The sequence below is a fragment of the Lacerta agilis genome, chromosome 6, assembly GCF_009819535.1.
Source record: "Lacerta agilis isolate rLacAgi1 chromosome 6, rLacAgi1.pri, whole genome shotgun sequence".
Lineage (NCBI taxonomy): Eukaryota > Metazoa > Chordata > Lepidosauria > Squamata > Lacertidae > Lacerta > Lacerta agilis.
The window spans coordinates 2,966,944-2,994,672 of record NC_046317.1 but is presented as its reverse complement, the minus strand read 5'-3'; the positions used below and the strand labels follow the sequence as shown (position 1 = coordinate 2,994,672).

Below are 27,729 nucleotides of genomic sequence, written 5' to 3'. Positions count from 1 at the left end.
CTTTATTCAAATCACTGATTTTTTTTTAAAAAAAAACCTTTGAGTGAGAGACAGGACAACACCTCATCACCTATCAAGTCACTAGTGCCTGAATACAGGACAACGATTTCTCCAGCAGACATGCTCAAAGGAAACTGCTATAGTGTGAAGCGCTCCAATTTTCCATCAAAAATAAGTACAGGAGACCATCTACCAGTTCCAAAAATCCAATGGGTTCAATACTGGATGTTTTACTCTTCATTTCTGTCATGTAGTCAGTTACTTTTCACTTTCACTTCTGGCATGGGCTCTGCAATCTTGACATGGTATGGTTCAAGCTCTTCTGGGGCAATGTAATCTGGAGAATTGCACATCAGGTCTCTCCCCTTGAATGATTTGGGGAAGGCAATGACATCTCGAATACTTGCAGCTCCTACTAGAAGGCAAATCAGCCTGTCAAGTCCTAAAAGACAGACAGTGAACGTTAGTGGCAGCATCAAATTTCAACGGGCATTGGAAAGATTAGTCTGGCTGTGAGGCCATTCTTCCATAGCACCAAAACCTTTCCGTAACCAATATATATTGTACATGCAAACGATAATGCTAAATAAAATGGAGTATAATAAGCACATTTGGAACTTTGTTTCAAGCTCTGCTTGTAGCAACAAAACTGGGAGTGTGGATGAACATAATGTGTTCATTGCTCCTGGTGTGAGGGCTTTCCCATCCAGGATGGCTGTTGGCTGCAGGTTCCCACTGTGCTCCACTTCTATTCAGAAGATTCAGAAAGTGGTTTTGCTTGCACTTGGAGTCTAGCAAACTAGCAAACACATTTGAGGTGCGGATTAAATGACAGGGCTTTTGCAGCAATGTGTTATGTGCAAGTTTCCCAAGGTGTGGAATCTGCAATCAGATTTTTTTTTTAAAGTAACTTGCATGTATAATATATTTTTTGCATTAAAATGACATCGTTTTCTGAACTGCTAGGGAGCTGCAATAAATGACCTTTGTTCGATTTAAAATTTTATGGCTAGTTCTACTGGTAGATGACTTTGACAAGTGTGAGGTTAGTGTGCACACACACACACACACACACGTGCCCAGGTAATAAAATAGCCCACAGCGAAATCAGATTGCCACAAATGCTGCTCATCCAAACATGTTTTTCTTAGGATCTGCAACTGGGGCAGGTGTGGAAGGCTAGATTAGTTCAGGAACTGTTAGTTTAGTCACTTCAGCATCAGGGTAGTTGGTGGGTGTAATGTATCAATGAAAAGTAATATTAGTGATGATGGTCAGTGTTAATTGTGATTTAAGTAAAAGCAGATACTGACCTAATGCAATTCCTCCATGTGGAGGTGCCCCACTGTCTAGTGCTTCAAGCAGGTGAGAAAGCAGCTCTGTGTCCTCCTAGAAAAAAGCAAGTATTAATAACCAGCATGACTTAAAGCGCCAGACTTGGTAAACCTGCTTTCTAATACCTGCTTCCCCAACCCCCTTGTGTGTGCATGTGTGGCTCAGCTCAGGTTTTCTCTAAGTGTGAAACGCAAGGAATTCACTTGTGAGCTGCAATCTGCATAGTCGTCACTGTGAAATCCAATAGGATGATTGAATGTTTTAAATAATAATATGCAGAATCACTTTTGCTATTACCTTCAGCACTGTCTCAAGAATGAAACGTTGCAGCTTTGCGCTGTGTATTCGAATGGAGCCACCTCCAATCTCATTACCATTAAGCACCAGATCATAGTGCAGACCACGGACCTGGCAACAACAGAAAGAGAATTTGACTATATACTTCTCTTTGTACCCTTTGCATCTGTGTGAAATACAATCTCTCCTGTGAGAGTGCTACTGAGCTAGGTGGAAATTTGCTTAGAGACAGGGTAGATAGAACTTGGGGGTCCAAAGACCCAAGTAATTGGTAATTCCACAGTATCACACACTTTTACATTTCCCCAGTTCTACCATTGCTGCTACATTTCTGGACTACTACTACTCAAAACACAAAGCTTGTGAAAACAAACATCTATTAAAAACCAAATTTTAAATTGTAAAGCATTATCTAGCATAAATTAAAATCCAGTGAATTACAATGGGCCACTGCAATTAATGGGTTGAGAGCACAGGCAATTAAAATAAAATCGGTGCCTGGTGCCTTCAACTGTAAGGCTGACAAATCTTTGGTTTCCTTGTATCTCTCCATGCTTTTCAGGAAGCACCTGAGTTTTCCATTTACACACCTCTCAACAGTAGTGTTTTTGCTCCTTTCTTGGGTGCTATGCGTACAAATTCCTATGCTGCACACTATGTAACAAACACAGGAAACTGCTTGCTAAGATCTTCTGGAGATTTGGGGGTGAAAGCTCACCACTATGCAATGAAGTTCCTGAGTGCCTGGATGGAATCAATAAATCCAGACAAATCCAGATAAGGCAGAGTTAGTTATGGATCCACCTGTCCTAGTTGGTGATGTATCTCGTTGAAAGAAAAATGGGCTGGATTTGGCAAAAGTAAAACCAACTTAATGTTAGTTATCGAAAACTAGCTGCAATAAAAATGCTTTGAACTATGGTGAATACTAGCCCCATCAGAGACAGAAATCTGCTCAAGGGCTGCACACACACATACAAAAGTCGAACCATCCTCCAAGGCTGCTTTGTCTTTCCTTTTCTAACCCTGCCTGAATACACAAAAAATACAGCAAAGGCACCAAGTCACCTTGGCAGGATCTGTATAGAGGAGGTGCTCATCAGAGGGGTGGGGGGCAGTGAAGGGATGGTGAGCTGACTCCAATTCCCTGGGATTTTCTTCTTTCCGGAGAAAAAGGGGAAAATCCACCACCCATAGGAAATGAAAGGCAGAGGGGTTGCGAAGGGACAGGCCTCTTGCTTCCAGAAGATCAGCAGCTTCCAAGCGCAACTTTCCCAACGTAGAACACTAAAAAGAACATTGGGGGGGGGATAAAGACTGTAGCAACAACAATAATAATCTACACTTTATTTTATTTAGTGAATAACAGAGGCAGATCATTTAGTGGATTGCATGCTTCACTTAAGACTTCTTGGATTAAACTTCTATTTCTTTAAACATCAAAAAAGGTAGAAAACACTTTCTAATTTAAAACAGCTGTTATTTAGCCATCTTGCAGCCAAGTTACCTGACATTCAGTTTGTGCTTCCTACTTTAAAAATTCTCAAAACTACATTACATTGAGATATAACATATGGACGCTGTTTTATAAGGAGTGCCTCAGCAATAAAGCTATCCTTTGGCTCTATGAGAGATATGGGAAACATTCTGACCTCGCAGATGATTTTTGGGTGAATTAGTCAAGGTTTCAAAAGTCTTACAACAGAGTAGGAATAAGCAACTTGCCACTCGTCAGCCTAAACACAGCAGGAGAGCTGTTAAAGTTGTGGAAGTCATCATATATGGTACTTGGGCTAGGCTATGTTCGGCTTTGAGGAATTAAAATATTTTATATCCTGCCTTTCCATTCCAAGGTGTCTAACACAACTTTTTAAACAATAATGTGTTTTAATACACTAATGGAAAACTGCACATAAGACAGATTTACAAAAGGGGAGTGGGAAAACCTGGAACAGGTACATCAGAACTGAACAGCCTTCAGTTGCTGTCTAAACACCACCAAGGAAGTGGGCTTGCCAAGTCTTCTGCTGACCTGAAACAGCTGATCAAGCAGAAGACTTAACAGTAATTGTGCTGATGAGAACAATGAAAGACTTGGGGACCCAATATTCTCCTTACCACTTTCTCATGCTCTCCAGCTGCCAGCAACACGACGTCATCCGCATTGGCCTGAACTGCTCTGACAAGCTCCAGTTTTTGTTCTTCATTCAGGAACTTACCAAGTGGGGACTTCATACTGCCATCAGACCTCAAAATCAAGTGCAGTATTCCCTGTTCAGGAGAGAAGGGCAGAAGGGAAACTTAGGCAGTTCCTAAAAACCCAATTTTATATAGCCATCGTTTGCTTGAGGGATTTCTGCAAAAGAATGACCATATTCCTGAACAAAGCACTTAAAGGAGGCAAGGTAGGGAGCAAACTGAAGAGGAGGAAGAGGAGGAGGAGGAGGAGGAGAAGAAGAAGAAGTAGTTTGGATTTGATATCCCGCTTCTCACTACCCAGTGTGGTGTAGTGGTTAAGAGCGGTAGACTCGTAATCTGGGGAACCGGGTTCGTGTCTCTGCTCCTCCACATGCAGCTGCTGGGTGACCTTGGGCTAGTCACACTTCTCTGAAGTCTCTCAGCCCCACTCACCTCACAGAGTGTTTGTTGTGGGGGAGGAAGGGAAAGGAGAATGTTAGCCGCTCTGAGACTCCTTCGGGTAGTGAAAAGCGGGATATCAAATCCAAACTCTTCTTCTTCTTCTACCCGAAGGAGACACAAATGGTAGGCCTAATTCTAAAGCATTCCAAGACAAGCAGCGGAGATGGTGTGGAAAGGCCTGGCTCAGCTCAATCCAACTCCCCAGAATACTTCAAACCCCAGGTGTTACCTGATAAATTTCAGATACTCTTATTTCCCATGAGCAAAGACGCAGGAAAATAGCTCTGAAATCCTGCTACACAACTCCACACTCAGCTATGCAGCTCCTTATGCACCTCAGGTAATCATTCTTGTTCTGTGGTTGGTGGCCAAGACGCATGGCTTAATAACGTTTGAATATTTTTTATTCTCACAGCATTGACGGCAAACACTAACAAATTCCTTTTTGGATCAGATTTGGGTGCAGCATTTTATCTCCAACCAGTTACTTCTGCAAATCCACTTGCAGAGCATGATGACGATACTCATTCCACGTATCCAGGGATCAAAACCATCAAATATGATCACTTTTACTATTATGGCTAGTAGTCCTTAACAGACCTGTCCTCAGAGCTAATTTTGATCTTGTTCTCACTTAATTTTGATCATGTTCTCACATATTGTTTGCATTCAGCTCTCTTATCTTCTCTTTTCAAATTAACACCAGCGGATGAACAATCAATTCAGGGGAGATTCCTCCTGCTCCAGCCTCACTGAAAGGAATGAGAGCTGAGCAACATCACATCTTACACAGTTTAGAAGAAATTACTGATGGAAGTGGAAGTTTCTGTGCCTTACCTGGTTAAACTGGGACTTTGCCAATTCATTTAATGACTCCAAATCTTTATTCCGAAGATGTTTCTAAATAAAGGATAACAACAGAGAATAACAGATCATTCAATTAAGCCTATATACTCTGATGGGTATTGTTGCCTTTATCTGTTTTTTCCTAAAATTATGCTGAGTGGTGGTGGTTAATGCTCCGTATTTTATTAAACTTTTTCACATTGTATTTTAAAACTCCCTATGTTACACTTTTACAAGGAATCAATTACCTTATAAAAGTATGAGCTTTCGTGTGCATGCACACTTCTTCAGATACCTCACAGATTCAATGTGCCCAGGTTTAATGAATAACCTCTCTCAGGTACTATCAACATGAGAGAAAAAAGGCAAGTATTTGAAAGTCCTCTGTTTGCCCTGAGCTCCTGCAAATTTAAACTGTTAAGAAAGTTTCTCCATTATTGGAAGAACTGTGCTGTGTTCAACCTCCCCACTATATGAAAGTGTAACACAACAGTGACACAGCCAAGTGACACACACCAAACACCAAATTCCAAGGGCTCCCAAGTAGACCACTAGATGAGAAAATTGCCTACCTTGCCCCATCACAACAACCAACATTCTCCTAGGGCCACAGGTACTCCCCTGGTGTAGGACTTGGACTACTGAGACCATTATTCAGCCATCAGGTGGCTCTGGGTTAATTACCATTAATCTACTGGGCAGCATAGTCTACATCTTTGGTTTGCTATGAGTATAACATCATATAGACCACGTAGATCATTATTGTAGATAGACTTTTTTTTTTAACTACATTGTAAGCAACCTTGAGCACTCCCATTAGAATGTGGGGTATAAATAATAGGCTAGACAAACAACAATACATATGCACTATCTTGGGCTCCTTGGAGGAAGGTTTGGGTGAAGATAGGATCATTCCACACCCCCTTTTTCCATAAGTAAAGACCTGTAATTGATATGACCGTAGGGAAAAGTTTGGAAATGTGTCTGAAGCAACTTGGTGCCTTCTGGGCTCCTTTGAGATTAAGGGCAGGATATAAATATAAGAAAAAATAATAAAAGAGTATTGGCCTTAGAAGTGCCAAAACCCAGGAGTCCCAGGCTCATTGAGACCTGAGTTACAGGGAGTAGGGAAATGGATGAATAGCCTCTGGGAGGATAGGCATCCTGAGTAACTCTGTAGCCAGTAGTGAGGGCTTCCACCCAATGAAGGGCTAGGAGTTCATGACGGGTACTTCTCAGTTAAGCACAGGCAGTGACCATTTTAGGCGTGTCCAACAGATGCATGGCGACAGGTGTGTAGGTCCTTTTGGACCCAGAAGAGGGCATAACGGGGCAGGCTTATGTGCTCTCCACCGATGTGTGCAATTACCTGGAAAACAACTCCTATGCAAAACGGGGGCTGCCTGTACACCTAGGAAGAATAGTGGTGTGGAAGGGGCTGGAGAGAAGAGGCCAGGGAGAGAAGGATGCCCCCTCCCACAGGAGCATTTTGCTCTCCCTCTCCCCTTCCACGGGGGTTCTTAGAAAATCTGGCTAGCTTCCACATTTAGCAAAATTACTGAGAAACACTTATTACTATTATTTAGATTTATAAAATGCCCATCAAAAGGTCTCAAGGCAGTTGACAAGATAAAAATACAAGAGTAAAATACAAATAAATAGTTAAAATAAAAACAACAAAGCAATTCCCCCCTCCCACAGACAAGGTACTTGGTGTGTAAGGAAAAAATAATTCCCAATGAATCTCCTTCTCCAAACACACACGTTATCAGGTAGTATTTCTGCACTGCAAAGCATCTCTGTAACCAGTTTCATTCACCAATCTGGCACATCCATTGTTTAATGTATACGCCAGGGACGTCTAACTCCCAAGAGGCTGCAATCTACTCCCGGAAAAAGAAAAAGAAAAAAACTAGCAGTGATCTACCCATTGTTAGGGGGGGGCAAGCCAAAGTAGTTGTTCTTTTTTAAAGGGGGGCAAGCCAAACTTGTTCAGCTTTTTTTTAGGGGGGACAGCTAATAGTTCTGCAGCTTTCAGGGGCGCGCCATAAATCGCTGAACAAGTAGTAAACCCGCGAGCAGCAACTCCGTCTTCCCTTCTTGAAATCATACACAAAGGAAAATGAGCCCGCAATCGACCGCTATCAACCGGGGATCGACCTGTCGGACATCCCTGGTATATGCCATACAGCAATTCACAAGAAAACACTGCAATCATATTTTATGTCTATAAAAATGTTTAAGAACAATATATCTCCCATCATAGATATTTTAAATAGTGTTTTGAGTTCTGTTCACTTTTCATTCAGTCTTTGCTAAATAATAATAATAATAATAATAATAATAATTTTATTATTTATACCCCACCCATCCAGCTGGGTTTCCCCAGCCACTCTGGGTTGCTTATAACATATCTAAAAACATAATAAAAACATCAGTCCTTAAAAACTTCCCTGAGCATGGCTGCCTTCTAAAAGTCAGATAGTTGGTTCTACTGTTACTGATCTCTGTGCAGGGGAAGAGTCGAGAACCCTTTTGTATGGATGGTATATAAAAAGCAACATTACAAACAACATTTGGAAAAGAGAGCAGAACTACTCACCGCTCCCTGCGGAATGCAAATGGCTCTGACGGTACCCCGGGGCTCATTGAGAGATTTCTGGAGAACTCCAATTTCTGTGTTCCTGAACACACCAGTGACATCAATGATCTGAGCATTAGAAGTAAGAAGTTGGGAGGGCTGTTACGGCAGCATATGACACTTAAGAGAGACAGCCTGCTGAATCACGACCTTCAAGCAACTGCAAAAACAGGCAACCGGCAGGGATATTGGTGGGTGTGTACACACACTTTGGCCACCAAGAGCCTCTCATTTCTCCACCCCCCATTACTTCTGCATGCCAGTTGTCAATTTTTGCACAAGCCACAACATTAGTAAAGGTCTTTGTAATCTTTCTAGAGAGCTACTCTTTGCTTGCCCCCCTCCACACCCATTCACAGTGAATTGCAACAGAAGTTTGGGAAGAATTCTTCCTTACATGACTCAAGTTCTAACCGTGTTAGTCTGTTGCAGCAAAGACACCAAAGCAGTACTTGAAGGGGGGGTGGGGGGGTAGATGGCGGCCTATGCCTAAACTGCCCCCCCCAAACAAGTTTAGACAAATCATGGTCTCCCTCCTGGCCACACTGTTGATTTGAACACGGCTGCAAAAAGACAAAGCTATATAGTAAAGGATGGTTAAGAAATTTGATTAAAACATAAATAACTATCATACCCAACTCTGTAAACTTTCCTGAACAAGGACTTAAGTTTCCAGAACATACCTTCATTTCAAAGCGAGTGTCTGGCTTATCGCTCCCATAGGTGGCCAGAGCATCATCATAGGTAATGGATGGAAAAGGTATTGTGATGGGTCTCTTTTCCTCAGGCCAGGAATACTGCAGCAAGCCCTCAATTAAAGCCTGAATCCCAGTTTGGTCTGCAAATGACATCTCAATATCAATCTTGAGGGAGGGGGAATTAAAGGAAAAAAAGGGGGGAATAAGTAAAATTCAAAGGCACCATAAGGACATTACTTTTCCATACCTAAAACTCTTACAAAATAAAATAAAATAAAAAATTCCTTCCAGTAGCACCTTAGAGACCAACTAAGTTAGTTCTTGGTATGAGCTTTCATGTTCATGCACACGGAAGCTCATACCAAGAACTAACTTAGTTGGTCTCTAAGGTGCTACTGGAAGGAATTTTTTATTTTATTTTGTTTTGATTATGGCAGACCAACACGGCTACCTACCTGTAACTCTTACAAAATAGATATTTATAATTGAAACAAGAGAAGTGTCATGGAAGCTAAATTCTGGAAAAGATACAGGTGTTATACATCCTGAATCCAGGCTCAGTGGCTCTAGTGGCTAGGTGTGCCTTTTTCCCGCTCCGGCTAGCTCACCGGTTACAGCCCCTTTGGGCCATAGAGTTACCAGATTTTTTTCAATAAATCCGGGAACACTTAAAATAAAATAAAATAAAAAGATAGAATCTGAGCACAGCTGGCATGCCCCAAAGAGGAAAGGGGTATAAAGGGGAGGGATGAGCATGAACATTGGGATGCCAAGCGCAGTGCGCTGCTCCTCTCTAGGATATGGTTACCAGATTATTTTCAATGAAACCTGGCTCCAAGCTGCTGAGACTGCTGCCGCCATGTTTCCCGGGGACATTTAATGAAATCCGGGGACATTCCAGGGACGGAATTTGTCTGGGGACAGATTTGCAAATCTGTGGACTGTCCCCGGGTACGTTTGGTAACCCTACTTGGGGTGTGTGTGTGTGTGTGTGTGTTGACCACTGTACTCCATGCTCTGGTAACTTCTAGACTGGATTATTGCAATGCACTCTATGTGGTGCTGTGCCTAAAGATTCAACCGGACCAAAGTGCAGCAGCCAGATTATTGGTTGGGGTTCCCTTCAGAATTTAAACAATCTGTTCATTTCCAGGCATGGGCGTAGCCAGGGGAGGCAGGGGGGGGGCAGCTGCCCAACCCCAAATCAAGTAAATAAATAAAAGTACTTAACTTACTGACCGACTGCATAACGGATAGCTCGATTCTGCCCCCCAGCATAAATCCTGGCTGCACTCATGTTTCAAGGCATAATTTAAACATGAGTGTGAGGTACTCACACTCATGTTTAAATTCTTAAATGACTCCGGTACTAATTACTGAAAGACCGCCTCCTTCCTGACATACTCTCTCAGGTGTTAATATCAACAGAGAGGGTCCTCTTGGCAATTCCACCACCCTCAGAAGTTCGGGCAGGGTGGGGTGCGACCTGGGAGAGGGCATTCTGAGGGGCAGCTCCTAAGCTTTGGCACTCTCCCCCCACAGAGATGCACCTAACCCCTATACAGTCTTCAGCAAATACTGAAGCTGCACCTCTGAATTTTGACACCTGAGGTGTATATTTTTACAACCCACCCTAGTTTTGTGATTTTAAGTTGTTTTAGCCCATAATGGGAACTTATGGTGAAGGAGAGATAATAAATTAAAATAATTATTTACTGAGGTTCACAGCACTCATTTCAAACTGAAGGATTTGCACTTTTGGGATTTGGCACTGGAGATTCGTTTGTAATATTTCAATGTCACTGCTCCTTGTCATAACTTTAAAAAAATATTTTTTACAATATTTTTACAATATATATCCTTCAAAGGAACTACGCCTCTTAGGTGGGGATAGGATTGTAGACCAATGCATCTATTACTGCACAAGCTTTCAGGTTCTACAGTCCACTTTATCAGATGCATCTGAAGCTCGCAGTAGGAAAACTTCCTTACAGCAAATTAATTTGACCAGGTGTGAAAAGCTCCCAAGGAATATTTTGCCAAAATTCTAATCTCACAGTACTTGGCACTTGACACACCTTAACTTTTTGGCTTGGTCCTTAATGTGTTTTTGGGATGTTAGAAATTACTGTTTTAAACACTGTAGCAAAAGGACACTTTATGTTACAAAAAGGTCATAGAATCCTAGAGTTAGAAGAGACCACAAGGGCCATCCAGTCCAACCCCCTGCCAAGCATGAAACACCATCAAAGCATTCCTGACAGATGGCTGTCAAGCCTCCGCTTAAAGACCTCCAAAGAAGGAGACTCCACCACACTCCTTGGCAGCAAATTCCACTGTCAAACAGCTCTTACTGTCAGGAAGTTCTTCCTAATGTTTAGGTGGAATCTTCTTTCTTGTAGTTTGAATCCACTGCTCCGTGTCCGCTTCTCTGGAGCAGCAGAAAACAACCTTTCTCCCTCCTCTATATGACACCCTTTTATATATTTGAACATGGCTATCATATCACCCCTTAACCTTCTCTTCTCCAGGCTAAACATACCCAGCTCCCTAAGCCGTTCCTCATAAGGCATTGTTTCCAGGCCTTTGACCATTTTGGTTGCCCTCTTCTGGACACGTTCCAGCTTGTCACTATCCTTCTGGAACTGTGATGCCCAGAACTGGACACAGTATTCCAGGTGAGGTCTGACCAGAGCGGAATACAGTGGTACTATTACTTCCCTTGATCTAGATGCTATACTCCTATTGATGCAACCCAGAATTGCATTGGCTTTTTTAGCTGCTGCATCACACTGTTGACCCATGTCAAGTTTATGGTCTACCAAGACTCCTAGATCCTTTTCACATGTACTGCTCTCAAGCCAGGTGTCACCCATCCTGTATTTGTGCCTTTCATTTTTTTTTGCCCAAGTGTAGCACTTTACATTTCTCTCTGTTAAAATTCATCTTGTCTTGTACCTGTTGTACAAGTTGTGCCGATGACATGTCCAAGATTTCCTTAGAGCTTTTAAATCTTACATCAAATTGTAAAAAAACACATAGCAAAGGATATAAATTACCTGAGTGAATTCGGGCTGCCTGTCTGGCTTGGAACCTTCATCTCGATAGCAGCGGGCTACTTGGAAGTACCTGCCATTGGAATTGAAGGTCACCACTGTCACCATTCTGCTTACAAAGTATTAATAACATTTTCCCCAAAGACATTCACCATCGGCAGGAAGAAGAAAAGAGCTGCTTGAGTAGTGGCTATGATAACTAGCATGAAGCTAGTGGACACAGATGAGAAGGAAAAAATAGTGGTCAGAGGAAGGAGGTTTATGGTTATGGTTTATACCCGAGTGAGTATTTTTCATGACCGATGAACCAGTACTCTGTACTCCACACACTTTGGCTTGATTACATGTCAAGTCCTAATTTGGTGTCACCACTGACCTGTCCCCAGAACAATTCCTCTGCACTGCCAGAGGAAGCTAGGGGAGGAGAAGAGAAGAGAATAGGAGATTCTCTGCCACACTGCCGAGGTTTGTGTCTCTACTGCTGCTTCTGTTTGCCTTACAACTCAGCAGTGCAACTCCTCCACCAACTCAGGAGAGAGCGGGGGGGTGTGTGTGTGTGTGTCTCACATTGCTATGAGCAGGGGCCCTTTTGTCCAGGGGTCCTTTACCTTTACCCTTTACCTTGACCAAAGTGTCATGAAAATGTACTCCTGGTGAGCAGATTTGCAGGGGCTTGTCCTCGGGTACTAGACAGTGCCAACTTTATTGTGAATCCTACTCTTCGTATTAGGGTGGTGTCAGTTTCTGTGACACGTAACCTCTGTTGCCCAACCCCCACCCCACTCTAGGGAACAGAGTTTTCATTCCCCGATGTAGGAGGACACACTCGTGTAACATTCCTTTTACCAGGAGGTTCCCAAGAAACTCACCTGTCCAGGCCTCCTACCATCAATAGCTGCTTAAACTGCTGAGGACTCTGGGGCAGTGAGTAAAACTTCCCAGCCTCTCGTGAGGGCACCACAAATTCCTTTGCACCCTGGTATTAAAAGAAGGGTAGAACAGCAGGAATTGCAGTGACTTTGAAAATGCAGAAACTTATACTTCAGATCAATAAGCTACAGAACAGGTCCCCAAATATTTTTTGCCTCCACCAAGCTCCCTTTGAAAGATTCAACACCCTCCCACAGCATTTGCCTAGGAAATGGAAACCCACTAATGCACTTTGCCCCCAAACCCAAATCATGTCTCCTGCATGTCACAGTTGTTGCCAGGCAATAATGCTAATTGTCAATACTGTACTAATGTAGGTTCCTAAAACACACTAGAGGCAGATAAACACATAGTATTTATTTATTTGCAGGTTCTTCTTCTGCCCTTAGAACCCAGTTTCACATCTATTGGCACAAAACAATCTGCCTTGATAAACATGTTAACCTTAGTTTCACACCCCCCACTTGCAAGTCAGGTGGGATGTTCACGTCCTCTTTTCAGAAGCTTACATATATTTACAGTTGGCCTTTTAAAAATTAAATAACAGGACTTCCGGCGGCGACGCCATTGCGGGTGGTCGTGGGCTGCTTCGGCTGCGAAGCGCCCAGTCCATCCCGGGGGTTTGGAGCCCCGCTACCGCAAAGCGGGGCTCCGGTGGGGTGCGGGAAGAGCGTCCCGCACCCTGGGCTCCCCGGCTGTGCCCGTTGTGGCTCCGAACCCTTCCCTCGCTCCCCCTGTAAAGGGGGAGTGGGGGTGAAGGGACGACGGAGCCGGGCTATAGGGGACATGCCCCAACCGGGATGTAAATGCGGCGGCAAAGCCTGTGATGAGCGTCTAAGTTCTACCTGTCTTTAATGAATTGAAAGAACCCGGTGGTTGTGAGTATTTGACTGACTTTGATTGACTTTTATATCTTTGGAACGATCCGGGGGGAAGAGGAAAAGGAGCCTGCCTCCCTCCCTTCGGGAGAGAAAGAAAATAACCAGTTTGAGTGACTGCTGCTACAATAATGGATACAAAGTGTTTGGAATTTGAAAACTGAGACTGCTGAGATTTCCCTTTGGGGATTAAGTGGGCAGAAAATATCTCCTTTTAAAGTTTTGATCTTTACACTCTGGCTTCAGAAAAAATGGCGATGGGAAATTTGGACTGACGTGGGAAACAATTGAAACAAAGGAAGGAAGAGACAGGAACTGAAATTTGACACTCACCCTCTCCTCCAAAATGCTGGACTTCGTGTTTGAACTTGTTTTGAACTCTGGTCTAAAGGAGGAAGAAATGTTTGCTGTCTTGAGGCTGGAACTGCTTAATCGGAAATTGCAAGTCTTGAGTGGGATTATAAATAAAAAGAACTTACTTCCCACAGAGGAGGCTTTTCAAAAGTTTTACACAATGGAAGCAAATCTTGGCAGAGAGTTAGAAGGGGTACTTGAAGGATGGTCTGAAATGGCTGGACGACTCCGGGAAAAGGAACCGCTTTCTGGGGGTGGCAGCCCCGGAACGGGAAAATTTACAATATCCAGACCCCGAGGTGGGAGCTCGGGGGCATGGGACATGGAATTAAGATATCTACAAGAAGAAGAAGTATGGTACAAAGAAACGGAGGAGCCTAGAAATGATGTGATGTGTACCCTGAAACTCGATGCAAGGTCTGTTGTGAATACTGCCTGGATCTGTGGACATTTGGTAAAAGAAGACATCTCGAGGATTGGTTCCGGCGAAAGACAGAGAAAGACAATGGACAGAGGGGGGGTGGGATGAAGTACTAAATGTAAAATTCAAATGGTCTGCTATGGTATCTGAAATCGGAGAGTGAAGTTTGTTAATTATAAGTTTATTTTGAATAAGTAAGGGGATATTGGATTTTAAGTTAAAGCAGCATGATAATGGACAGAAGAAATAAGTTTAGTTTTTATAAGAATATTTTGTTAAGATTTACGATATAATAGGATGATGAAGATAATTGTGTTATCTTTAATCTAAGTTAAATTCTTTTTATAGAGAAAAGGTGTTAAGAAAGTAAAACATGGATTTAAAACCGAAGGTGAAAAGGCAGGGGAAGTCAAACGTCAAGATTCGGAAATAGAATTTTTTTTTTGCTAGGTATATAAACAAGAAGAAGAATCCTGGCATTATGTGTATTTGTAATTGTTTTGTATTTGTAGGTGTGGGTCTGGGTTTGTGTTGTATTATGAAAATGCTAATAAATTCTTCTAAAAAAAAATAAAAATTAAATAACAAACAATAAACTAAAACTGCTTTGTGGTGGAGAAGAAATGGGAGACTGGTGATCTCATGGGTGCTGTTGCACCAGTGTTCCCTCTAAGTTGTAAAACATTCCTCATCAGAAGGCGACTAGGCTTCTCTGATTCAGCCTGAATCTTCATGCACGCTTGCACGAAGGGGCACTACATGGCATATGGCTCCACCTGACCCCCATCTACACATTAGTGTGGGGCACCTAAGGCAGGGAACATTATGTGTGTAAGTTTCTTTGGCTCCTGAAACCCTGCACAATCATAGTTCCATGGTCTGAAGCACTTCCCACTTCAGATGACAGTGGGAGCCACACACCACGGGAGTTGAGTTCAGAGGCACAAAACTCCCACAATCCACTTAATCGTCCCTTCACAAAGCAAGTGTAATGACCCTGGGATTGAGTGATTGTATTTCTAAGCTGCTTTCCATTCGAACGAACCCCAACGTGGCTTGCAAAAATAAATAATAACCACCTACTGGAACATCACAAGTACAGCATAAAATACATAATTAATAAACATCATCAGTAAAACAATTACAATGCTAAGAAAGAAAGCAATTAAAAAATAACTTAAGCGTGATTTAAGTTTGCACACACACACACTTCCACCCACCCAGCATACAGGAGACCCCTGATCTAATAGAAATACCTACAATAGAGCTAAGCTTTAACTTATTAGTTATTAAGTTAAATCCTGTAACTTGTCTTTTCAACAAGTGATGTTCAAGGCAGTCACCAACAACAGTACAAATACAGCAAAACAACTGTCACGGGAATATTGAAGGGAAGGCCGCCCTCAACATGTATTGGACCCTTACATCTGTTTCTTAAACAAACTATGATGTCCGGTTTTTTTTTTTAGTGCTATTAGTTCTATTCCTGCATTGCAAAGGATTGAACTAGATGACTCTTGGGGTCCCTTTCAACTCTGTGATTCTTTGAGATTCAATTCCACATCTCCTGGAGAAAAGACTGAAGGTGCAGCTAGCCACTCAGATGGAGTTGTACCTTTGAAAAAGGCTCAGTCTGGGTTTGCTTATTGTGAAAGCAACATTGGAGCCTGCTCAGTCTGAGCTTCAGATGCAGCTCTCTAGGGTGCTACTTGCTTTGCCTTATTACAGGCATGTCCAAAGTCCGTTTCAGGGGCCTAATCCGCCCGCCGGTCGGTTTAATCCGGCCCCTGTGGCAGTTTATTTCCTGGAGTAAAATCATAAAAAACCTCAACAAAACCTCAACAACTTCGATCCTAAAAAAAAGTCAACAACTTTGGTTGGCCCTTTGGTCGGCCCTCACGGCCCTTCACTTCATCAAATCTGGTCCTCTCTGAAAAAAGTTTGGACACCACTGCCTTATTAGAATCTGCCCTCTAATCTGCTTGTCCTTGCCTTATTTAGAAAATTGGAGTCCTTGGAGAATACAGGAAATAAAGTAGAAAGGTTACAAGGACTCAGGCCAGAACGGCAATAAACAACGGTTTTCTCTATTTTTGTTGTTGAAAATATAAAACAAATTCCAGTTACAACGATTGTTAACTCCAGGACAAGGCCCTGTTTCGTTTATTCTTCATCAGCTATCGTTTCTTAGTTTTATGGTCAAAGTGTACCGAGTGTGTAACTGGAATTTGTTTTATATTTTCGTTGTAACTGGAATTTGTTTTATATTTTCAACAACAAAAATAGAGAAAACCATTGCTTATTGCTGTCCTTGCCTTATGGCAACTGCCCCCAACCTGCTCCCCTCCAGATGTTTTGGACTACAATTCCTGTCAGCCCCAGCCAGCAGGGTTAATGGTTGGGGTTAATGGGAGTTGTAGTTCAAAACATCTAGAGTATGTCAGGCAGGGAATATTGCTTTACGGAAACTGATCCATCTTGCCTGAGATTACTTGACCAGAACCTGAACTCGGACTTGCTTGCTTTTTCTTTTCTTCCCTTGTTAAAACTCAAATTTCTGCTAGCATACCAACACCCTCTTTTTCAGAACTCGGGATTGAGAGAAAAAAATATTTGTTTTGAGGGCAGACAGAGTGGGTTTAAATAATCTCTGACACTCTGAAAGTGTAATGGTTGTTTTCATTCTCCCACTTTGAGGGAAATCCTTTCAGAATCCAACAATTAGAAACTTTTACAAAGCAATATACACAGAGAAAATACTTACCCCTGGAGTCTTCTTGAATAGCGTTGGCGTTTCCACATCCACAAAGCCTAAAACATATTTTCATATATCACTTGTTATTGAGTAAAAGGAGAAAAGAAAAGGCATTACTAAATTGCTGTTATCAGTTAGGAACAAAGGAAGTTGCCTGAAAACAGGTCAGACCATTGGTCCATTTACTGTCAACAGTACTGTCAGTTTCAGGCAGGGGATATTCCCAGGCCTGTCAGGGAATGAGCCAGATGTGGGATGTAAACACAGAGCAGTCAAAACACAACATTACTAGAGTGGACATGAAGGTGTCTCAGTCCTCCAGCCTTAACTTCCTGTTTACCTGGACTGAGACAACTTCCTCTATGTAACTGGAGATGGGTGTGGTTTCACCTGGGCAGGTTTACACAAAAACACAGGAAGCAGACCCCATCTTCCTCTTTTGCATCGTCTTCTGAGCAAGCTACATCTTAGGACAAGATGCTTGAGCACAAAGAAGCTTTCTTCCCTTATGGAGTTAGCTTCTACATGTAAATACATTTATCTAAGCCTGCCTGCCTTTCTGAGACTGTATTCTAAATCAGGATGCCTGTAAGTAAACTCTTTTATATCTTATAAACAGTACTGTGTTGTGTCTTTACTTTTAAGAGGGAAGAAGGGGAATATACCAGGAATATTTATTTCTTATAGAGGCTTTAGCAAGCCTGTGCAAGCGCGTCTGCTGTGTATGTTTTAAAAGGGAATGTAACTCTGCTAAGTTTGGAGCTTGTTAACTCAAGCTGGGATGAGATATATAAAATAATATATCATCATCCACACTCCTAAACATTCCCAGACCAGAGACCCAAAGCAGGTACTCTACCACTGAGCTACACCCCCTGTCCAGTTCTCTGCACTTCTCTCACCATGACGATTGCAGAGGTATTCCCGCATTCTCATCACCACCTGGGACCTCATTCGTAGGTTGTACTGCATTTGGACGCTCCGCAGGTCCAAATAGCGATACTGCATTCGCAAGGCCTCTGTTTTCTGAGAAGGGGAAGGGGTTGTAGTTCAGAAGAAAAAAAACAAATAAGTACATGAATGGGAAGGCTATGGGGGAGAAAGGAAATCAAAAAGAAATTAGGAAACATTCACATCACAGTTAAATGGCAACAAATCAGTGCTTTTCTTCACAGCAAAACGGTTCACACCTCTCCCACATGTAATTTCCCCCCATTTTGAAAAGTTAATTCTTATTTTTTCACACTATTCAAAAGGTACAATCTCAAATACTTATAAAATTTTGCTCAAATATGAACCCAGACACCAAACGGGTTTAAGAATGTCCTGGAACAGATTTAGAATGTGACATAACTGAAGATACTTAGCCATGTGGGAAAAATCATTCTTCTCATAATATATCAGCTAAACATAAAGAACTGTCATTAAAATTGATTCATAAGCAGTACAAGACTCCTAGAAGACTCTTGTATATAAATTCATCTCCACTCCTAAGGTGGTGGAGGGGATGTTCAGAAATTGGATCGTATCTTTACCTATGGTGCAGCTGTACTAGAGTTCAATAAATTTGGGCAACGTTATACAGAGACACTGATAAGATCCTAAACAGTCATATTACCCCAACTTCTCAATTAGCCTTTTTATATATACCTGATGAGGGTAATCAAATTTTGCATAATATTTTGGATCAATCAATTTATTGTGCATAGCCAAAGGCCTTTACAATGTACAGCAGAGGGCAAGGGCAAGGCTTTCCTTTGAAATCACACAATGTAACCTATAAAAGTTTACAGCATAAAAAATTTACAGCATAAAGTTTTAAAATTAGAGAGCATTAAAATATTGAGAACGGAGTTTCTTAGCTGCCAGAGCAAATTTGGCTACCAGGTGCGTAATTTGTAGATCTTTATGAGCTAAGAGTTTGACTGTCACTTCCTGGGGGGATTGGCCTCAGAAACAGTTAAGAATAGAGGATTAAAAAAAAAATTCTCTGTGAAATTTTGCATAAGAAAGACTTGATATTGCACTTGCTTATAGCAGCTAGTATGATCATCACAGTTTTTTTTGGGGGGGGGGAATTAGATGGTGCCAATCTTACTACTTGATGCAATCAAGTGTGGGATACTGCCCACTAAATTATCTGTTGTTTGAATGCAGAGTTCAGAGCTATGCATATGCTGCCATTTCATAGTAGTACAAAAATTATTAATTTATGTACTGCTTACATGCCAAAATGGCTAACTGGTTTACAAGTAAAAAAATCAGTTAAGAAATCCCTGCATAATGAAAATAAACAATAAAACAATTTCATCAAAACATTTTAAAGTCCATAATTGTAATTTACAATAAAACAAGCATAACTATTAAAAAGGTTAAAGAAACAATTAAAACAATTAGATCAGGGGAACACATAAAATGGTTCCAGTTACAGGTGGGTAGCCGTGTTGGTCTGCCATAGTCAAAACAAAATAAAATAAAAAATTCTTTCCAATAGCACCTTAGAGACCATCTAAGTTTGTTCTTGGTATGAGCTTTCGTGTGCATGCACACTTCTTCAGATACACTGAAACGGAAGTCACCAGACCCTAAATATAGTGAGGGAGTGGGGAGGGGTATTACTCAGAAGGGTGGTGGGAATGGGTGATCAGCTGATAGGTGTGGAAAACCTGTTGACGACTCTTAACGGCTGCAATTGGTCTTGCAGGGAAAGGCAAGGGGTGAGATAGCCAAATATAGCTTTGTCATGTATAATGAGATAAGAATCCAATGTCTTTGTTCAGACCAGGTTTCTCCATGGTTTTAAGTTTGGTAGTTAATTGCTTGGCAGGGGGTTGGACTGGATGGCCCTTGTGGTCTCTTCCAACTCTATGATTCTATGATTCCCAAACCTTCTTTCTATAAGACTGAACAGGAGGAGGGTTGGAAGAACAAGGTCACCCAAGAATTTCAAATATGCATTGTACCAAACAGCCAACCACACAGAAATAAAGAGAAAATCACCTTGACAAAGTCTTTTATTTCAAAAGGAAGTTTCTTACAGGCGTTCAGGATCTCTAATGTTTTCACCTTAACTTCAATATCACCTGTAGGCAATCTCTAAAAATGAACAAGAGGTACATTTTTTTTTAAAAAAGAAAAATAATCACCACTATTTTTACATACATCCCTGAGATGATGGTGCAATAGCTATCCGCACTTGTGCTATACTTCATTATTTTACTGGAATGTTTCCTGTTGGTTTATTTATTTTTTATTGTCTCATTAAGCCTATCCAATGGAGAGACAAACTTCTGCCTCCCTTCTCCATTTTGAAGATGGAGGCTTGCCTGGGCTCTGCACTGGCCAGGGGCTTAAACCACCCAGCCAGCACAGAGACAAGCCAACATGCCTCACTTCTGGCACTTCAGCTGGACAAGAAAGGCCAAGGCAGGCTTCAAGCTCCCAGTCAACACAGAGTCACCACTGGGCCAGATTCAACTAATTAATCCCACTAGCAGAAGCCAACACAAAAACTTCTGCTAGCACAACAGAGCTCCCTGCCTCATGTGGGGGATGTTGTGTGAACCCCCAAAACAGCATGTGGAAGAGAATAGGGGAGAGCGTTCCCCTGCACAAGCTGAAATCCTTGCGTCGACAGAACATTCACTTTAGAACAGTGTTTCCCAAAGTGGGTGATACCACCCCTGGGTGGTGGTGGGCACTGGAATGATCCAGGGGAGTGGTGCAATTGGGAGGCGTTGAATAAAACTAAGGGCGCAGTGGAAGCATAAAGAAAAAAGAAAATTTTGAAAAACTGTTCATACATGTTTTATCGGTTGTGTGCCAGGTTGGGCGCCGTTGGGAGACAGCGATACCTCCCCTTGATCAATAGCTGTCAACTTTTCCCTTTTCTTGCGAGGAATCCTATTCGGAATAAGGGAATTTCTCTTCAAAAAAGGGAAAAGTTGACAGCTATGCCTGGATCCGGTGCTGGAGGTGAGGGGTTTTCCCAGGCTTGAGTGAACCATTTTTGGCTTCACCCAGACCCAGAAAGTGGATCACAGTGGCAAGCAAATCAGTTAACTAAAAAAAACAAATTGACTACAAATAAGTAATCACAGTGATTTAAGAATGCTGCTGACAAAAATTAGAACCAAACATTAATAAATTGATAGCAACAAACCAGGTTCATCCTTCTCATTAGGATTATTTTTAATGTTATACATAATTTTTATTTTAATATTATCCTTCATTATCTCAATTTTCTGTAATGTGAATGTTACTATGGTTGATTATAGTAAGAAAAATGATAATTTCAAGCCTCAAGGTGTTTTATTTACATCTTTCTTTACTAGCGGTATGTTGTAGGGTGTAGGTAGAAATATAGATACAGTATATATAAAAAAAACACAAATTTGTCACTGCAACTTTCTGTTCACTTAAAGAAGGTAGATTTCCAGGGGGCAATGAGTAGTTATTTTCTGAAAAGGGGGTGGTAGGCCAAATAAGTTTGGGAACTTTTGGTTTAGAACAGGGTGGATTTGATTTAAATCAAACTTATTTAAATCACTAGTCAGTAAGGCTCAGGGTGGATTTAAATAAAAAAAAAATCCGATTTAAATAAAAAAAATCTATTTTTTTAATTTTAAACGGGTTTTTTTTTAATTTAAATCCACTCTGAGCCTTACTGACTAGTGATTTAAATCGTAATTTAAATCAGTTTGATTTAAATCAAATCCACCCTGCTTTAGAATGACAATTATTTCCTCCTCCTGTCTCCTCCCCACTGGGGGTGGGAAGGGAAGGCAGAAATTGGTTTTAGCAGGAAAAACTAACCCTAGCCACTTCGGCCATGCATGGCTTATTTTACGCATTATTATTAATCATTTCTATAGTGCCATCAAGGTGCAAGGCACAGTGCACAAGACCCAAAGGCAGGTCTCTGTGCCAAGGAACTTACAATCTAAAATGCAACATACAAGAAACAGAAAGGGGAGGGAAGTGGAAGCAGAAGTTAGCATGGAAAAAATATGTGACTGTTCCAGCTGAAGGCAGATACAGGAGCCAGGGGGCTAAGCCAAGCTGAGTGAAACCGACACTCTGCTCCTCATACCAATCCTGGGCTATCAATATATCGACCAGGCCTTTATCAAATATAATAGCAGTAAATGGCAAAGCAATATAAATCCAGACCCCCACTTCCCAAACCCAAACACTGTGTCACATGTGAGGAGACATTTCAGATTTCAGGAAACAGTTTGTAGTGTCTTGAAGTGGCCAGGTTACACTGAGATGAAATTAGAGGGAGATTCTCCTTAAAGTACGCACGGGGTTTGTCTGTCCTGGAGGCCGGGGGACAACAGTTCCAGTCAGCCTCACTACAGATTCAACTGGAGTGTCATACAAGATCTTCCTCAAATGGGAAGCTGCCTGCAGAAAGACGGAAACACATTAGATTGCACAGGTACATCGTTTAGGAGCACAGATTTAGAACTGATGAGCTACCTTAGTCGTGGGAGAATTTCAGTACTGCAGTCTAATATTAGGCTTCTCTGCCAAATTTGCACAGCCCACAAATAAGAATTAATTACCCTGCTGTTGAATTCTATCTTAAGATTTTAAGAATTATTGCTGAATCAGATCAAATCCCACCTAGTCCAGCATTCCTTTCTAAAATCCTAGGCAGTAAGCATAGAGCCGGTTCGTAGTTTCTGTGGGTGCTTAACCTCCATAAATGACCCCCTTTTATCCTACTTGAAATAAGACAAGAAAAGCGCAGGCAGGCAGGTGAGATAAACAGCAGACTCTGATTTCTACCTTTAAACAAGTCACATTCAGCTTCTGCTCTTCCTCCACCTTACTGCTAAGATCACTTCCCTGCCTTATCCTTGTAGGCCAGAGGTTTCCAACTCCCCTAATCCCAGACCACTTGAAAGTCGCTGAGGGCCTTGCTGAGATCATGAGATGGTTTTTCTGCCTGCCACAGCATTTGCAATACACTGTACTAGGTGTTGTACGATTTTTAATTGTATTTTATTGCTTCTTTTAATGCTTATACATTTAATAGAATTCAAACTGTAACACAATATAATATACAAATAAAAAACAATACAAGAATCCCAAAGCCCCTTTCAGGCACTGTTTATGTGTTTAAGTGTATTCATAACACCAATAAGGCCACTAATGAGAATACTTTTCTTTTAAAATGAGCATAGAATATACCGTATATTCTGGCGTATAAGACTATTTTTTAATCTAGGAAAATCTTCTCAAAAGTTGGGGGTCGTCTTATACGCCGGGTGGAGAATCTGTGGTCGAGTATATCTCAAACTCTATATTTTAACTGGAAAAGTTGGGGGTCATCTTATACGCCCAGTCGTCTTATACACCGGAAAATACGGTAAGCGAAAATAATCTACTTATGATTGTATATTCGTTGATAAATCTTGTGTGTAGTCACCCAGGATGAACATCTACAGGTCGTATGTCCACTTGTAAATGATCAGAAGAAGTTATGGGAAATCAAGTTTGCTGTTACACATTCAGAATCACAGTGCCTGCAATGCGTTATGTTTGAATAATTGCAATGCTTGGTGGGCAACATGACAGACAACAATAATTTAACCAGTGCAACTGCAGAGGCAACCCTTGAGAGCTCACCTCATCCTGAGGTATGATAATCTGGGTGAGTCCTTGGAAGTCCCTCAAAACCACAAACTGCTGCTGCCTAATCACAGGAGACAGAAATGTTTATAACACTTCAGGTAAAACCTCTACATTAGAGCAAGCTTAAATGAGGTCAGTTTACATATGCAGATAAATTATATAGTACAGAGTTCCTGAGACTCATGCTCATGTCTAAGAGAAAAGAAATCTCTGCATACTGAACTTCAGAAAATCAGGGGAAAGGCTAGGCTAGGACCTTCTCCCAAAGAGTGAGTCCCAAACATGCTACAGGTATATCCCACAAGCACACTCTCCCCCTTCAGAGCTGACCATTCAAGTTGGGAGTGAAACCACTAGCAACCAAATCAGACTGCTGTAGGAACAAAAAGGATATTGAAAGCCATCCAAGTAGAATAAGCAGAAATGGGTCCAGAAAATCAGTTTCAGTGCTTGGCTAAGGTTAACAATGTGGAAACTGGTACTTAAGTCTCATCTATTTAGAACATTTCAATAATTTTTTCAGTTCACAGAAGAGATACTAGAATAGAAGGACCCTAGTTTTGACTCTGGAAAGCAATTCTAATGCTGTTAGCCAACTTAAGGTTTGCCATAACACCTTCAATCCAATAATCCTGAATGCTTTTATTTACCTCTGATATTGAATCCATCCACACAGGGTGACCTCCTGACCTACATGAGCAGAGCGCAATTCCCCACAAGTTTTGGTCCGGGAAACAAAACTATTGACATCTTGTGTAGAGAAAAAAACAATTATATTTAATTACATTCATAAGAAAGGGAATACATTTTCAACACAGTATAAAATATTATCAAAACAAATTATAGAGATGCCAGTTATGGGCATGAATATTAATAGCGCAATCCTATATATGTCTACTCAAAAGTAATTTCCAGTGAGTTTAATAAGGCTTACTAGGGTGGATATTGTATAAATCAGTGGTATCCAAACTTTTTTCAAGGACTGTGAGAGCTGACCAAAATTGTTGAGCTTTTTTTTTTAGGGTTGAAGTTTTTAGGATTTCAGTTGTTGAGGTTTTTTTATTTTAGGATTTTGCCCCAGGAAATAAACTGCCACATATATGCCTGGTATATGTGATGTAATTTAATTAATTAATTGCACAAGGTATCTAGATAACATTTAATGTCATTAGTCATTTTACATAGCCATTGCTCATCAGTTTCCCCACTGATTTTACAGTGCCCAAACTGGACCGGCCAGTGGTTTAAATTCCTTACTTGGGGTTCCACAAAACTACTTGACTAGCTACAGCTTCAAGGCACAACCATTCCCTTGTTCCAGTGTTCTTTAACAGCAGCATCCCAGTTTCAAAGCAGCAACAGCCATTAGTGTGAAAGAGCCAAATAATGGTCAAAAGCTTACATAATGAAGGACTACTGCTCAGAGACGTGAAGCTTCCTAGCAAAAAGGTAGCAATTAATTCTATGAGGCATCTTGAAAGGGCTCATAATGAGAAAAACTGTTCAAGAGCCATCAGTAGGAGCCAGAGGAAATACATTTAGAACATCCTGGGTATTCCATTTTGTTTGCATGACTACAAACTAATCCTATGGAGAATTTGGCCTATTAATATAAGCAGTTACAGGTAGGTAGCCGTGTTGGGTCTGCCATAGTCAAAACAAAATGAAAAAATCCTTCCAGTAGCACCTTAGAGACCAACTAAGTTTGTTCTTGGTATGAGCTTTCATGTGCATGCACACTTCTTCAGAAACCTCCTTAATATAAGCAGGTTTGTACACAATTATAATCTTTAGGGGGCAGCTCTAGCTAGAGTTGTGCTGACACTATTTTTCCTCAACCAGAAGATCCTGCATCTTCCATTAAACACAGGATATGCAACACTAGATTCCAAACACTATCAACAAGATTTTCAAGACATTATTTAAAGTTATAGGGTTTCTATTTTTGGCTGCTCTGTTGTGTCTGAGAAGCCGAAGCTTTATACTAATTGTTGCAGTCATCAACATTATCATCTTGTGGTACCCTAAAACACATTTATTGCAGCAGATGCTTCTGAGGATTAAAACCCCATCAGATACAATGATCATCTAAATAGGCAGGTACCCGGTAAATATTATCCAGATAAGAAACAGAAGTGGATCTGCTTGTCTACTGTTTTTTACAAGGAGAACCAACGATGAACCTATATAGGGATTTCTCTCCCCCCCCCTTATGTTTTTAAGCTTTTCTTTATTTTTAATCTGTAAAATGCCTTGAGTTCCTGTCAGGTGTCTGCCTGACTAATGAGATCAAGCAGGTGGCTTTACTGTACTCCTTTTGGCACCTGCTAAAAACACTTTTCTTTTAGACAAACCCTACACAGATGCTTAAGAAAGTTGAGGCAAATCTTAATCCATTTTAGCATTTTGGAAATAGGCTTGTCAATTTTTCCTTGATTTTTACTGTTTTATCTTTTGTAAACAGCTTTGAGTTGTTTTTTTTTATAAAAGTAATCAAGCTGGGTATAAATTTCAATGAAATAAATAAATATTTAAAAACAAACAAACAAAGAATAATGGTAATTGTATGGGATTACACTCCCTCTGAAGGAGCAGATGTGTAACTTGGGGGAACTTCTGGATCCTTTGATGTCACGTGAGGCTTCACGTGGCCTCAGTGGTACAGAGTGCCTTCCATCAGCTTTGGCAGGTGGCCCATGCTATCTGGACAGGGATAGCCTAGCTCTGGTAACCTCTAGTTTAGATTACTTCAAAGCGAATTTAGTGGGCATGTTGCTCATTGGGGCAAGACCGCTTGAGCATAGTACCTGTACTGTACACTGAACCTGGCCATTCTGCACTGGCTGCCACTTAGTTTCAGGCCCAATTCAAAGTTATAGCTTTGGTTTATAAAGTCTTAAACAGCCCAGGACCACAAGACCTTAAGGATCGCTTCTCCCATATAAACTGACCCAGACCCTGAGATCATCATCTGAGGCTGTTCTTTGTATGCCTCTTCCATGACAGGTCTATAGGATGGCAACATGGGAGCAGGACTTTTCTGCAGGGGATTCCCTGCTTGTAGGATGCTTTCTCCAGGGAGGCTCACCTGCCACCTTCCTTACATAATAATAATAACAATAATAATAATAATAATTTATTTGTACCCCGCCCATCTGGCTACATCTCTTTCGGTATCAGGCAAAAACATTTCTCTATAACCAGGCCTTTGAGTGATTAAAAAACCTTTGGCCTTTTAAACTGTGTGTGTGTGGGAGTATTGTTTTTGTTATTATGGTATGTATTTTTGTGCTTTTATGTAAACCTCCCTGTGACCTTTGGATGAAGCTATGAAGGGGCGGTATAGAAATTTAATAAATAAATAAATAAATAAATCCTAAGAACCATACACGGCTGGTTGGTAAGAAAAACCTCAAAGCAGTTTACAAAAAGATAAAACAGTAAAACTGAGGAAAAAAATCACAACCCTACTTTTAAAACCTACAAAAGTTAAGATACTAAAAAGGGGGGTGGGGAAGATTAATGTTCACCTAAGCATCTTGGTAGCTGGTGTCTAAACAGTAATATTTTTAGCAGACGCCACGAAGAGCGCACAGAAGGCTCCTGCTTTACCTCCCGAGGCAGGGAGTTCCAGAGAGCGGTTGCGGAAATGGGGCGTTAAGGTGCCGGCACCTCCATTAGTAGGAGCAGCTGCGCCGCGCGGCCACCTAGGCGTCAGATGCAGGGAGCGCGAAGGCGCAGCCGGCCTCGCGCCTCACCCCGACCCCCCCTCCGCGGGCGCCACGGACCTGCAGGGCCGGCGCCGTGTGCGTGGAGCGCCCGAGTGCCGGAGTCGCGCCTGGAGCCGCTCTTGGCCGCCCCCCTTCGGAAGAGCAGCGGCAGAGGGGCGCGGAGGGGGCCCGGCAGCCCGCGCACGGTACACCAAAACACCGGCATCGGCTCCTCGCGTTCGCCCCTCCAAGGAAACGCCTCACCTGACGGCCAGGCCCTGCCCCCGCTCGCCGCCCCATGGTCACGTGAATCGACCCTTGGCGGCCATTGGAGCAGCTAACAACCGCCATCCTTACTTCGGGCAAGGAGCTTCGGACGTCTCCAGCGCCTCCCTTTACCAGGCCCGAGCAACGTCGAGCGGGGGAGGCGGGGCCTCATAGGAGAAGCCAATCAGCGAGCTTCCCGAGCGGGCGCCGAACTGGCTGCTGGGAGGAGGCTTTTTTAAAATATGTTTTTTAATCG

The 27,729-nt window shown here is 41.8% G+C and overlaps 1 protein-coding gene across 3 annotated transcripts; it reads right to left on the bottom strand.

The window, feature by feature from the left end:
• Positions 1-153: 153 nt before the first annotated feature.
• Positions 154-27,663, bottom strand: DARS2 (aspartyl-tRNA synthetase 2, mitochondrial). Of its 3 annotated transcripts, XM_033151235.1 has the most exons (18): positions 27,344-27,447; positions 27,285-27,295; positions 24,147-24,246; positions 23,491-23,557; positions 22,159-22,260; positions 19,852-19,947; positions 17,754-17,877; positions 16,861-16,907; positions 12,383-12,489; positions 11,517-11,586; positions 8,443-8,622; positions 7,721-7,828; positions 5,110-5,172; positions 3,751-3,903; positions 2,701-2,919; positions 1,633-1,743; positions 1,314-1,389; positions 155-442 (listed from the first exon to the last, which is right to left on the bottom strand). In XM_033151235.1, exons 1-18 carry the CDS (start codon positions 27,430-27,432, stop codon positions 255-257), a joined length of 1,911 nt encoding a protein of 636 aa, XP_033007126.1. In that variant the 5' UTR covers positions 27,433-27,447; the 3' UTR covers positions 155-254. The 3 variants fall into 3 exon arrangements, with proteins under 3 accessions (XP_033007125.1, XP_033007126.1, XP_033007127.1); XM_033151234.1 differs by having other exon boundaries at positions 154-442; positions 27,285-27,447; XM_033151236.1 differs by lacking the exons at positions 27,285-27,295; positions 27,344-27,447 and adding an exon at positions 27,564-27,663.
• Between the last annotated feature and the right edge of the window lie 66 nt (positions 27,664-27,729).